This window comes from Quercus robur, chromosome 10 (assembly GCF_932294415.1).
Source record: "Quercus robur chromosome 10, dhQueRobu3.1, whole genome shotgun sequence".
In the NCBI taxonomy this organism is placed as follows: domain Eukaryota; kingdom Viridiplantae; phylum Streptophyta; class Magnoliopsida; order Fagales; family Fagaceae; genus Quercus; species Quercus robur.
In genome coordinates this window covers 18,283,234-18,297,722 of record NC_065543.1, presented here as the reverse complement: position 1 = coordinate 18,297,722, position 14,489 = coordinate 18,283,234, and the positions used below count along the sequence as shown (strand labels likewise).

At 37.9% G+C, this 14,489-nt stretch overlaps 1 protein-coding gene across 2 annotated transcripts; it reads right to left on the bottom strand.

Moving 5' to 3' along the window:
* Positions 1 to 499: 499 nt before the first annotated feature.
* LOC126702520 (auxilin-related protein 2-like) lies at positions 500 to 14,287 on the bottom strand. 2 transcript variants are annotated; one of them, XM_050401236.1, is made up of 8 exons: positions 13,286 to 14,287; positions 9,990 to 11,661; positions 9,779 to 9,887; positions 9,574 to 9,671; positions 9,348 to 9,413; positions 8,578 to 8,667; positions 1,731 to 1,907; positions 500 to 1,038 (listed from the first exon to the last, which is right to left on the bottom strand). In XM_050401236.1, the coding sequence occupies exons 1-8, from the start codon at positions 13,945 to 13,947 to the stop codon at positions 1,000 to 1,002; spliced, it is 2,913 nt and encodes a 970-aa protein (XP_050257193.1). In that variant the 5' UTR covers positions 13,948 to 14,287; the 3' UTR covers positions 500 to 999. The 2 variants fall into 2 exon arrangements, with proteins under 2 accessions (XP_050257193.1, XP_050257192.1); XM_050401235.1 differs by having other exon boundaries at positions 9,779 to 9,911; positions 13,286 to 14,285.
* Between the last annotated feature and the right edge of the window lie 202 nt (positions 14,288 to 14,489).

The window sequence follows — 14,489 nt, the reverse complement described above, 5'->3', positions numbered from 1 at the left end:
ATACATTCCAACATTAAGAAGGGCAAGCAAATTATGAAAATATGCATCAGGTACCAAAGGTTTTAACCATACCTATAATTAATAAGTAGGAACTAGATTAACCATGGTGGAGTCAGACTCATTTAGCCAAGCCAGTATTTGGAGAAAAACTAGGTTGCAGTGGTTAGACTCATTTAGCCAAGCCAGTATTTGGAGAAAAACTAAGTTGCATTGCGGGCCTGCAACCTAACATGCCCATATTATGCCTCAACTCTACTCTTTATTAGCCAGAGACTTTCCCATTGTGCGAATATGAGAATGAGAGAATTCTCATTTTGGTTGAGAAATGAGAAAATAACATCTTAGTTGGACAAGGACTAAGTTGAGTGCAGGCCCTAATTTCTCTTGGTACGAATGGAAGAAATTTATGTACAAAAAGCATACGAATGTTCAAGCTTTGATAGGCTCAAGGAGTGTGCCCTACCAATGAAAAATACAAACAAATCAAACATCACACTCAGAAAAGCAATACACTCGAATCTTTATCATAATTAAATTCTCAACTCAATCGCACACTGGCAAGTCAATGTTTTGATATCAATACACATGATGGTATACATATAATAAATGAATTGTTCTATATCACAAAAGTACAAAAAGAACTTACAAAAAACAGACTGGCCTTCTCACTGAAGTGAGGTAACATAATGAAATTGGCATGGGCTTGATGCCAAGAAAATACTACTCTACATCAACTGGCCATTCTGAACTTCATACTCAGATCTTGGAGCCCTGATAACCCTTGAAGGAACATCAAGTAGCATAATCGGAGACGGGATACAACACAGGCATCTCCGTGGCTATAGAAGGAGCCCTCCTTTAGCAGTAGATACATTTAAACTTCAACCAAAATTCACTATCGCTGAAAAGAAGTCCAAGAGCAGATGTCTGTTTCACCTCCCAACAAATGGTGCAGTTACCCAATGAATTTAATTTGATGTGGAAAAACCACCGTGATATTTAAAAAAGCTCCTCAGAATTGAACTTGTTCCAAGCTTCCTGTGATCATATTATCAAACCTTTAATGAGAACAATCCAGAGAAATGTAACCAAAGTACTATTTAACTTATCCAACAATAAGTGTGCATTTGGCTCCAACTTAAAAAGCCAACTTATTTTACTATTCAGTTTATTTTTGCTACTATTCATGGGTCTCACTGCACTTTTTGATACTATTCATGAGTCTCATTATACTATTTCAACTAATTTTTACATTTATCTACAGTACTTTCAACAAAAAGTTTTCAATTTTAGTAAAATAAACGGATCCCAAACAGACTCTAAATAGAACCAAAAATGAAAGGGCTTCAACTGATCAAACATTTCTCTAGAGTAGAATTTAATGATAGGTAGATAGTTTTTGTAATTATATGATGAAAGTTCCACGAATGAAGGTGAGTGAAGGCAGAAACACTCCACAGAATGCCACATGCGTCATTACTACATGCAGCAATTCTTGTAATCTGTGGTTGTTTATTCACTTTTACAGCATGAATGTACAAACTCAATGCTTGGCAAATTTTGCTACCATATATATTTACATTTAACACCAAAAAGCAAGAATTTTTACTAGAGATAACTCTATCAATTGCAGTGTCAAATGTCAATAGACCATGGCCTCTCACACACCAGAAAAACTAATTTTACAGAGCAATAAAATTATTTAGATGGATTGGAGATTCATTGAGTACCTTTAGGAGGTCAAACACCTTCTCAGCAATATATTTCTGTTGAAGGGTGGCACCCTTTTGTTGCACCTTATCAGGGTGGATGCACAAGGTTGCCTTCCTATATGCCTTTTTAACTGCGGGCCCTGTAATCATATCAGTCAAAGAAACTGGCTGCCAACCACATTCAGGCCAGAGTACCTGATCATCCAGAGAATGAATCCAGTCAATAAAAACAATACAGACACCAATTACTGAAACCATTTGTATAAGCAAATACTAACTTAAAACATTTAGAAATCACATATTCTCAGAGAAGACAAACCAGTTCATCAAATCCATCCCAAATTTAGAAAAATTGTTAATTAAGACATGTGAAACTAATAACTTACCTTCTAAAAGAGATCAATCAGTACAGCAAGAACTTAAAAACAACCATGTAACTCCTCAATGTGACATAAGCAGCATGAAGCAAATGTTACTTTAGTTTTATTTTTAAGTGACAGGATCAATTCTGTAATTTTCTGGTTTATGTACACAGGTCCATTGGGTCTTATTTTAATTTTTGACTATTTTATTGGTTTCTATTTGAGTTTAATTATTTAGTTTGGGCTTAGTAATAAAATCCCAAGGATTCCAAGTCCAACTCTTATTATGGTTTCAAGAAATCTGAGTTTAGGTATTAGTTATCTATTTATATGGATGTAATACTTTTTATTGAGAGAAAAAGAATAGATTTCCTAAATCTTCAGAGGCTATGAAGCTTTGTTTAAGATTTGTGTAATACAACCTTCTTTAAGGTGTGATGCCAAGGAAATCCTAGGTCTAATGGCTAGAAGTTCATTGTTTTTCCTTTTCTGTTCTTAAAATTCGCAGCAACTTAAAAGTCAAAACCTTGCAAACACACCTTGGTTTGTAACCTTTTGAACCCTAAACCACGCATGACTCATGCATCACATATCCCTAAATAACCAAAGTTATTAATGTTGCACCAGACTGGCCAATACAACCAGTATTTCTTGTACCGGCTAATAATCTGGTACACTTACCTCCTTAAAATGTACCGGTTTAGATACCAAACTTTTTAAGCTGTTTCGGCTTCGTATAGTCCACTAATATAATATTTATCAAAAAAATATTTCGACTTCAACGCAGTTCTTGTTCCTCATAGCATCATGCATTTTCATCCAAATACACCACATGAGACAAAGGAATTGTCTTCCAAATCCCCCCAATACCACTCCTGCCAAACCCCCTGCCAAGTCTCTATCATCTCTCCACTGAAAACGACATCACCCAAGAAACACCAAATAAACATAATATCAGACTACAATTCCCGAGCCAGCACACAATGTAGAAATAAATGATTCACATCCTCCCTGTAACTTTTACATATAAAAAGGGAAGTTTTTTAAAACTTTTGAAAACTTACAGATGGACAAGCACCGCCAGACTACTCTATCTAGTCTCCAGTGCTTATACGATTGTGTGACCAAAATTGTACAAAATGATATATCTTCCTACTCCACCTTCTTTTTCAAAGTTTCACTGCCTTCGGTTTTTCCCCTCTGTACACTCATCTCAACACCTTAATCATCTTTTCCTCAGTAAAGCTCTCTGGTTTCTTTGCCCAATCACTCTATTTAGTCTTCTTTTTCTTTTTTTCTTTTTTTGAATTGAATATTTTGTCTTGCTTGTTGGTCAATAGTCCACCAGCCCACGTGACTCATTAAATGAGTTGCAAATTGAATTTTTTTTCACGGTGTTTTGATGACATGGTCAACCCCATGATGGATGGGTATAATGGGCTTGGTTATTGCTAATTGATTTTTTTTTTAATCTTGGTCATTTAATGAGAGACACCAACAAAGCCTTAGTTCCAAAATTTTGGGAGTCAACTATGGATCCTCAACATATTAATGAGGATCTGCCACATGTACTATTTCTACCATTATATTCTATCTGAAATAATACTCTTTGTTACTTCCATAATTGACATGTCCTTTTTTACTTCTTTTACTAATGCTATTTTTGGTTTTCCTCTACATTTTTTTCGTTCCCACAACTTGAATAAACTCACTGTCTTACCGGTGCAATAATCACTCACCTCTGAATCTCAAACAAATCTCCCTCATCTTTTTATCAAAAGGGACCACCCTATCTTTAAGCGTATTTCCTCATTTCAAATTCTATCTTTCCGTGTATTTCCACTTATCAATCTTAACATTCTCATTATAGCTACAATCATTTTATGAATAAGTTGCTTCTTAACAGCCCAACATTCAGTACCATAGAGCATAGCCGGTCTTATAGTAGTCTTTTAAAATTTCTCCTTCAACTTAATAGGTATTCTAGGATCACACAATACTCTTGATGTGCTTCTCTAAATTATCCACCTTGCTCTTATCCTATGATTCACATACTCTTCAATCTTTCAATCTTAATGAATTATCGATCCAAGAATTTAATGACACAACTACATGTGGGAAACAATTACAAGGGTTTTAGGATCTAATCATAAAGTGAAGGAATCTCCAAAGCTAGAACAGCCTAAACAAAAAATTGAATTTCCACACAGCCAGCTTACAAGCTAGAACAACCCTGCTATAAAATTTGAACAAGAAAACCAATAAGGAACACCTAAACACGATGTTCAAATCCTAAAAAGCTTGCAGATGAGTCCAAACAAGAAGCTGAAAAGTCAAAAGCAGAAATTTTTGATGTAAAGAAAGCTTCTGAATTGCTTGAAAAAGACAAGTTTCAATAAGGCGCCAGCCTAGGCTCTCAAGGCGCTTTGCCATAGAGCCTTAGAGGTGCCTTGGTGGCGCTTCACCTCGCCTGGCTCGCCTTTGACTACCATGGTTTTCCTCAAATCCTACTATTCCTTTTCACCATTAGAAAACCTATATTACTCTATTTTCTAGCCCTTTCCCACCAAACACTAAACCTAATTTTTAAAAAAGCTCATCTCTCCAATCTGATTTTTGCTTCCTTCCTATTGGTCCTACATCACCCCATTTGGTGATGCAAGTTTGGGGATTAAGAAGCTAATGCTTTTTAATCAAGCTTTGTTGGGAAAATGATCGTGGCATTATGGGGAAGAAGAAAATGCATTATGGAGGAAGGTGGTAGATATAAAGTATGGCACTACTTGAGAGGCTCTAAGAAGGTTAGGGACTTTATGTTGGTGAAGGCTTATGAAAGAATATTAGAAGTGGGGAAAGTTTCTCACTGTTTATTAGATATTCTGTTGGTGAGGGGTCTAGAATATGATTTTGCATGATTTAAGCATGATTTGTGGAAAGACAAGACCACTCTTTAGGAGAGATAACCAAGCCTTTACATTATTGCTAGGGTCAAATATGCTAAAGTGGCAGATTACGAGGAGAATAGGAATGGCCGTTTTTATAGGAATCCATTATTCATTAGAGAGGTGCAAGACTGAAATAGAATATATGATTCAATTACTGGATGATGCATATACTACAACATTATGTCACGAGGAGGAAAGACAAACTAGAAAATTGGTATGGCTCCCTTCAAAGACTAAAGGCTTCCAAGTGAATAGTTATTATAAGCAATTGAGAAGAAGTAGGAGAATCTCTTTTTTTTTTTTAGACATGGAACCCAACCAAGGCAGGGCCCTTTAGACCCACCCCTTGAAGTAAACCACATATACACAACCCTAATGCCAGAATGGTGTATCAAGTAATCCAGGGTAACTCCTAGTGGGGATTGAATCTAGGATGTCTAGGTGTACAGCTCATCCCAAGCCTTCAACCACTAGGGTGCTCCCTGACAGGTTGAGAGGAGGTAGGAATCTTTTTCCTTGGCAATGTATTTGGAAAGCTCATGTATCGCCAATGGTGGATTTTTTTTCTTATGGTGTGTATCGTTAGGTAAGATCTTTGACTACAAATAACCTTAAGAAGCAAGGGTTAATCATTATGGATTGGTGCTTTATGTGCAAAAGACAAGGAGAATGGGGTAGGTCATCTCTATCTCCATTGTGCAGTGGCTCAGCAATTGTGATCTCAAAATTTCTGTTTCTTTGATGTGGCCAGTGTAATGCCTTCTTTCATGTTGGAATTATTCAGTTAGAAGGGGTACTTTGGTAAGGGAAGCAATAGGAAGGTACGGAACATTGTTGTTCCCTTGTGTTTAATGCGGTGCATTTGGAGATAAAATAAAATGCTCATTTTCTTTTAGGGGTAAGAGATGCACACGTCAAAGTTGAATTTTTTATTCTTGGAGGCTTTGTATGATCAAACTTTCAATTCTCATCTAAAAATTTCCAAGAGTTCTTGGATACCTTGAGTTTGAATTAACCTTTGTTGTTTTCTTTACTTTATTTTTAAATTTTCATTTGAGCTTTTCCTTTGTATACCTCCTGTGTAATTGAGTTGTGCCCCCTTTAGCACTTTTTTTTTTAATGGATTTTCATTGCTTATCAAAAGCATTATCTCAACACCCTTAACACCAATTCTCAAATACAAAAGGCACAATGGGACAGTCTAACCAAAAAAGCCACAAATCTTAAGCCTACAAAACTGGGATTTCCAACTAGATCCAATAATAAAGACAAAAGACCATAGCTCCCAATGGAGAACGGAAAATATAATTTGGCCCAAGCCTTGTCTAGTGCTAACAAGTGGAGCAGAGTTCAGCTAATCCCCCCCCAACACCCCCCAAAAAAAGGCCAAAAAGAAGAAAAGAAAAAGTCTATAGAAGTGATCTTTCATCGCACTATTGCAATTCTCCTCTCTCCTATTATCCGCAAGGTGGCTGTCCAAACAAAGAAAGCAACATTCGGAAGCAATCTATATATATAAGCAACATAATTTCATTAAAAATAACAAAATAAAGCGCAATCCTAGTTCATGGGTGTATACAAATGCCATGGATCTACTCTCCCTCAAAAGTATGCATATTCCACTCTTTCCAAAGACACTACACGAAACAAGGAGCAGTCATCCATATTTCCCCACTATTGAGCTTGCCCAACCTCCTCCAAGAAGCCAACATAGCAGTTACTGAATTGGCCATTACCCAAGTACCACCAAACAAACATAACAGTAGGTCCAACAACTCATCAACTCCCTAGCAATGGGACAATCAAGGAGAAGATAATCCACACTCCCTATTGGATTTGCACATAAACCACCAATCTACAACATTTGGAGATAGTCTTAACACACCTAAACAAAGGTCAGCTGAATTCACTAAAAATCAATGATTGTACACCAACCCCTTAATTTTAATCTCACCAAACGCCTACAAAGTAACAACTTTTTATCTCATACATCCATTCTCATTTCCCCAAAATTTGTTAGATAGAGAATACTAACCTTCCTAACTCCTAAACCTCCAACTTGAGAAGAGAACAAACAAGGCCCCCACAAAGAAAGTCCTCTTTGGTATATAAACTCCACCAGTGACAGACCAAGGCATGGTAACAAAAGACACAAACAAGTATGCAAGTTGGTTTATGTAGACAAAGTAACATACACATTTGAACCAAGTGATATTTGAAATCATTCCCCAAGGCCCACACAAAGAAAGTCCTCTTTGGCATATCAACTCCACCAGTGACAGCCCAAGGCATAGTAACAAAAGTAACATACACTTTTGACAGTAGATTTCCTTTTAGCCTGCCAATCTCTTCTCTCTCATCTTAACCTCAAAATTCTAGATCATAATAGCTTCGTAAATAGAGCCTAATGGTAAGCCCGAAAAAGTCATTTGAAGAGAGCTGACCTTACAAAATAATGTATCAGCACTTACAAAAAAAAAAAAATGTATCAGCAATCTCCCCAACACCAACCACCCCAATCAATACCATAACCCTTTACTGAACAGATTTTTAGGCCAAAAGAACCTCAAAGAAAAGAAGGAAATGCTCTAGTTATCTAAGTTGCTCTAGATGTGAATTGTGACCCCACTAAAATTAATGGTATTGTCCACAAATAGAATATTAGAAATAATAATCTCAGGTGTATCAAAGGTCTTCAGCTAATCATTGCTATCATAATATTCAGGGCCTACACCACACAAAAGAAATACAGAGGGGGAGAGTAAGAATGGGGGAAAATTCGCTATACAAAGACTCTATATCTTCCAAAGAAACCAACAGCTTGGACATTCACCAGGAATAAATCTCCCTGCGTGCATACATGCAAAATTACATATCCATTTCAATATCATTCTCACTGATCATATCACTATCAACTAACTAACATGGGCAGATCACCATAGGTAAGGCATATAAGCTTTGAAAGAGAATTGTTTTATTGTCTTAAACTCATCGTTGGTAACTACAGGGACATAGAACATTCAACAAATCAAATCCCTAAATTCAACATGATGAATTCATTTTATACATAGGTCACAAATTTTCATTTGCATCAAACACTAAAACAATAAGAAGGTGAATGACATGCAGCTAGAAAGCACTTTGTTAATCAATTCAAACAGCAGCAAGCTGAGGGTGATAGAATTTGCTATTTGAACAAGCACACAACTTGGCCAAGGAATTTTGAAGAAACAAAACAGTGCTGCACCTATGTGTTACATAAAAAATTACTGTATTAAGAGGAAGTAGGCCAAAATACTTCTAGGCAATCAATTGATGTCATATGAGAGGCATAAAAGAGCATGAAGGAATATAGATAATGATAACATATATTATCAACAAACAAACAAATACACACACACACATATATATAATATAAGAATCATACATATTGCAAATCCAAGTAAAAAGCATGCGCACAAACACACACACATATAATGTACAAAGAGAACGCAATCCAAGATACTACTAAGCATTAATTGATGTCAGATAAATGGAATATAGATCACAAAAACATACATATTGCATAGTTGAGAGCAAAGCACGCAAATTCCCCTCTTTCCCTGAAGCCCAACGCTTGATCTCAGCATCCAGTGTTTCCGCAATCCTCTGAAACCATGCATGACAGTATTGCACAATTAATAAGGACTACAGTAACTTCACATGAGTTTCAGTACAGCCTAGCATCTAAGACACACAAAAGCAATGAAACAACATGTGTACATGTGTGCGTACAGAATATGACATGCACTGAACGAAGAAAATAAAATACAGCAATCCATACAACTATTATATTTTTTTTTTAATAAGTAAAAAATTATTAAAAGACTAGAGAGCACCACCAAGTACACCATATGTGTACTTGAGAGGCACCAAAAATAAAAATTACAAAAAAAACAAACAATTTTATAATTAATAATCATAAAGATGCAGTGTTGATCAATGGCATTTTTCACTGAACTAGAATAAAGATGCAATGTTGATCAGTGCAACAATGTTATTAAAAAAAAAAAAAAAAAAGGCACAAACCAGCCTAGTCAGTCCTATTTGGTTCAGTTTTAGGTTTATAAAATGAAAATCATTTAAATCTAACTATATATTTCACATAAATCAGGCCTACCCATTCATAAAATGATGGGATGGCAAGGGTGTGTAGTCATCACCATTAACTTCTTTTTTGGAAAAAGAAAGGGGGAGGGAGGGAGGGGGGGGGGGGGGGGGGGGGGGGTGCACAAAACAAAAACAAATGAGAAAATTAGAACATTTGATAGGAAACAACAGGTACTTACATGTCTCTCGGCTTGATCCCTCTGAGTTTGAAGGTCCCTCTCATTCTTCTCAGCTAGTGCTTTAGCCTAAAATGCAGACAATAATAACAACTTCAGTGACACTGCACTGATAATAAACACATTGAATGAACCATAGCCACCATTTAGTCCAAGTGGAATATGTACTTTAAACCCATCCTGTATACAAGGGGACAGAGAATAAATTAGTCTAGTGACAGACACATACCGCACGCTCCTGGGTCCTCTGGTGGCGTTCCAACCTGGCTCTTCGTCTGTCTTCATTTTCTCCTTCAACATCCTGGAACTCCCCAGATGATGGAGCAGCTTTCACCCAGAAATAAAAATAATAAAACATCCAGCAGCAAAATGAGATAGGAGACCACAAAAGAAGTAATATCACTACGTTATTACTAAAGCTGCGTTCAAACTACCTCCAAAAATTGACGAAAGGTCGTCAACAATATTTGTTGCTGAATTTGCTTTCCTAATGTTTGTGGAAACTGTTGCAGATTTTCTCGTGACTTCAGGTTCTTGCCTGTTCTGAAATTGGGAATCAAATGGTTCCTGAGATGTACAATCAGGAATTCAGCAACCCAAAATTGCATGCTAAAGTAAATATATGTTTCAACCTCAAATACTCACCGAAGGGTTATTCCTAGGCCTTGGCGCACTGCTGGCTCGACCCATGCTAAAGAAGGATTCAAGATCATTTTCATTCTTTTGTTGGTTCATCCTCGCAGCAGCTGCAGCCCTTTCTCGAGCCTCTGCTGCAGCCCTTTCTACAGCAGCTCGTTCTGCCCTTACTCGTGCTTCGGCTTCAGCCCTTGCTACTGCAGCTCTCTCCTTTGCTTCTGTTGCAGCCCTTTCAGCCCTCTCCTTTGCATCTGCAGCTGCCCTTTCACGGGCTTCAGCTTGTGCTCTCTGGACAGCAGCCCTTTCAGCACGCTCTCGAGCTTCAGAATTTGCCTTCTCAACGGCAGCTTTTTCAGCTCTTAGGCGAGCATCAATAGCAGCTCTTTCACGTGCCTCCCTAGTAGCCCTTTCCACAGCTTGCCTCGCTCTCTCCCTTTCCTTCTCAAGCCTCCTCTGTTCTCTCTCCTTCTCCTCCCTTTCCCTCTCAATTTCCCTAGCTCTCTCCCTCTCCTTCTGAAGTCTTTTTTGTTCCCTCTCTTCCTCTGCCCTTTCTCTCTGCAACCGTTCACGGTCTATCCTTTCTGGTTTCTCTCTTAATACTCTCTCATCTTGCGTAGTTCTCTCATCTTTTTCAAACTGCACAGTATCTCTACTTCTAGCAGCTTTTGTACTCTCTCTCTCCCTTACTTCCCTCGCATGTCTGAATTTAGCCTCAGCTCTATCCATAGCCTCCTTCATGGCAGCAGCAACTGAGTTCATCTCCAATTCTTCACTAGGAACACCATTTGCTCTCTCATCAACATTATTTTGACTCCTACCCATGGCAAAGTCATCAAGGTCATCAAAGGGAGATGCAACTGAGTCACTCGCAGCAGCAGAAGCTGACTTGGGACCCTGAGAGAATCGAGCAGAATTCGGGAAAGAATTGTACTCATTCATCTTTCTTGAATTTGTGTAAGCAGGGGAACCTGATCTTCCCCTTGAATTTGAAACCTGTACCGGCCTGGGGGGAGGGGGCCTTGAAGGTGGTGGAGCATTCGTGGGTTGTGTGAAAAGAGGAATCTCTGATACAGTCAGCCATACATCTTCCGATGATTCCAAATTTTCTTCAGATCTAGGAGACATATCTACATGAACATTTGCCTCATTAGAACTAGCATTTACATAGGAAGGGGGAGAAGCTGTTTGACCAAAAGATTTATGAGAATCAGATGAAAATGTTGGCATGTCGAATGGGGTCTGATGAGACTCCTGATCACTTTGAACAGGTGTTTTCCTCTGTGAGTGACTTTCAGGACTTCTCACAGACGTTCTTTGAATTGATTCTTTACTAGTGGAAGTTCTGTTCCAACTTGCATTCGTATCTGTCCTTGAAGGACTCTTGTCCTTCCCCCTGTTACTCCTCTCTGCTGAAAATGCTGGTACAGATTTCCCAAGGCCTTCAAAGGGGTCAGCATCATCATTTACTCCTCCATTAGCAGCAGAAAAATCCTCACTTTTTGTGCTTCGTGAATTATTGAGCTTACTAATTTCTTCTAATGGATCAACAAAGTGCTCAGGAGATGAAACAACAGGATGTGAAGTTGATTCTAATATTTTAAAGGGGTCTTCCACGTCGCTGGAGGGAGATCTAGCTGCATTGACAGTTGGTTCTGAGGACCAGCTGGTCTCTGAAGTTGGCCTGTGAAAAATGCAACATGGTGCTAATGCATAAATCAACTAATACAGCTACATTACAGCAAATATGTAGATAAATATTAGCATATACTTACACAAGATATTACAGTATATAATGAAACCAACGGAGTAAAAGGTATTACATAACACTGTTACTAATTTTTCTTTCTTGTGTTTCAATAAGTACATACTAGTACTTATCAAAAAAAAAAAATGTAAATACTAGTGTTAACTAGAAAATATTGGTGAATGTTACCGTGTCTGTCCCATTTCTACATAATCTCAGTCATTATATTCACATGATTACAGAGATTGGACGCATCAAAGACTGACTAGCATGTTAATGCCAAAGAAAAGGATAGTGAATGTCAAAAGTATCTCAAACATAATTTTCATTGGGTGACACTTTTTTCTTTTGATAAGTAAATGATGTGACACATAATGACATAAAGGACACTAAAGACTCTTCTATCCCAAAGAAAGATGCTTGTTCATGTTGGATGCCATGATACAGGAATTGACTTTATACCAAAAGACATTTTAATAAATTCATTGTTAACATGGAGGCATAAAAAAACAACCAACAACAACATACCATGCAGTTACTGACTGTATAATCCTGTTTTGTGCATGTAAGTGCATTTGTCCATTTTTATAGTTCTACCATCCCAATTAACCGCAACGCCCACAAATCACAAAAAATTTATGATTAATCATCTTCAAAAGGTTCCAACATGGTTATTGACACTGAATGCTATCTCCAATGATTGCAGGAGACATAAAATTTCCTCCAAAAATCTCAAGTTCCAAACATGTACCTTCCACAATCACAGAAATATATTTACAAACCAAAGTTTATATCTGATACAGAATATACAGAAATTTCTTTTCTTCTCCTTGATTAAAAAAATAAAATAAATCCCACAATACAAGCAAACTTGAGTAATTAGAGCGTGTTAGTAATTGGATTACACAACTTGATAACCATCTCTCTTCTATTTTTCGGTTTGTCTTTTCTTTTTTTTCTTTGAGGGGGAGGGAATTCTTGAACTGCACGTCTTGGGAGGAGGAATCGATGTAACATTGAACAGAACCCAACCTTTACCAAGCAAACACACTATCCTTCTCCAGTTTACGCATATATTTAAACCACATCAGCTGGCGATTTTCCTTATTATTTCAAGTGCCCTCTCAAATTACTTCTCTTAGTTCATTAGTAATTTTCACTATTCTCCAACCCATTTGTTTTCTATTTATTTACTTTAAATTGAATGAAATCAAATACAATATGTTTTCCAGAATTTCCTTTGTCAAATCCAACCTCAACCCACAAATCAAAATCCAAATCAGATGCTACCCATAATCCAATTCCACTCCACCAGTAGTTAGCTCTAAACCCAATTAACCATTACCACAAAAATGTCAATCGAATCACACATAAAAACCAATATAACAGCTATATAGTTCAAAATTCAAACCCAACAAATTCAACTATGCAAAATAAACTTAGCTAATCAGCAAAATGCCAATCAAATTCCACATCAAAACAGATACGAATCAAACTAAAGCCAAAGAAAAAACTTAATTGTTTCAAATTGAAGATCAGTAATCTTAGTTAGAGCAATTACCTTTCACTAGGAACCCTAGAACCACCGAAGCCAGGTAGCAAATCATCGAAATCCGGCACACTCTTCTTCTCCTCCCTCTGCGATCGCTTTACATTTACGCCCGAACCCTTTGACTCACGCTCCACCTTCCCGAACCCCCCTAGAAGATCGTCAAACGCATCGCTCCCGCTCGCAATCCCGCTACCGCTCCGTTTCGGCGGCGATGAAGCTGCAACCGATGTGAAAACGTCTTCGTACTTCGCGTTTGCCGACGAGCTCTTGAGCCCGGGGACTCCGTCAAAAATGTCATCATCGTAAACCGGCTTGTCGTAGACAGGTGGAGGAGGCGCCGACGATGAAGACGAAGACTTCACCGGAGCACCGGAATCGCGAAACATATCGAAATTGAAGGAGGAAGAAGTCGTGGTGGTGGTGGCGTCCGATTTGGGAGCGTAGCGAGCGGAGCCGAAGAGATCGCCGAATCCGGAACCGAAATCTTGGGATTTCTGCTGCGGGTTGGCCGTGAAGAGAGAATCGCGATCTTCGAAGGAATTGGAGGAGGAGCGAGGACGCGTTGATGATCCTCCGATGGTGGAGGTGGATTTGGAACCCGCCATCGGAGCCGATTTGCCTTGGGGTTTGAAGCCGAAATCGGAGGCTAATAGGCCCTCGAAGTCGTTCATTTCGGCCGGAATTTCGGAGGGCAAAATCGGAAAAGGAAAATGAAAATTTTCAGATCTGAGGGATAGGAGAGAAATGAAGAGATCTGAATTTGATTTTGATATTGACAAGGTCCAAGCATACAGTGAAGAGATATTGAGAGATAGAGAGGATTGGAGTTGTTAGCTCCAAGGCTTTCTTCCCTTCTTCTTCTTTATTCCTTTTTTTTTTCTTTTGTGTGTGTTTTTTAGTTTTTGAATTGTATTCCTTTTCTTTCTTCTTCTTTTTTTTTATTTTTTTTATTTGATGGTTTGGTTTGGTGGTGGTGAAAAATAATGTTGGGAGAGAGGGGAAAGCAAAGCATAGGCAATGCGTCTATTTTTGGGTTAAAAGGTACATGGTGTTAGAAGTTTTATGAGAAAGAAGCCACACCAAACCTTTCAAATAATATCTAATTTATCTAACTACTGCCATTTCTTTATTCCTTTTTTTTTTCTTTTTTAATTTGCTGTGGATGGGTTCTGTGTTTACCTGTTGGCATGTTTATTGATTTTTTTTTTTTTTT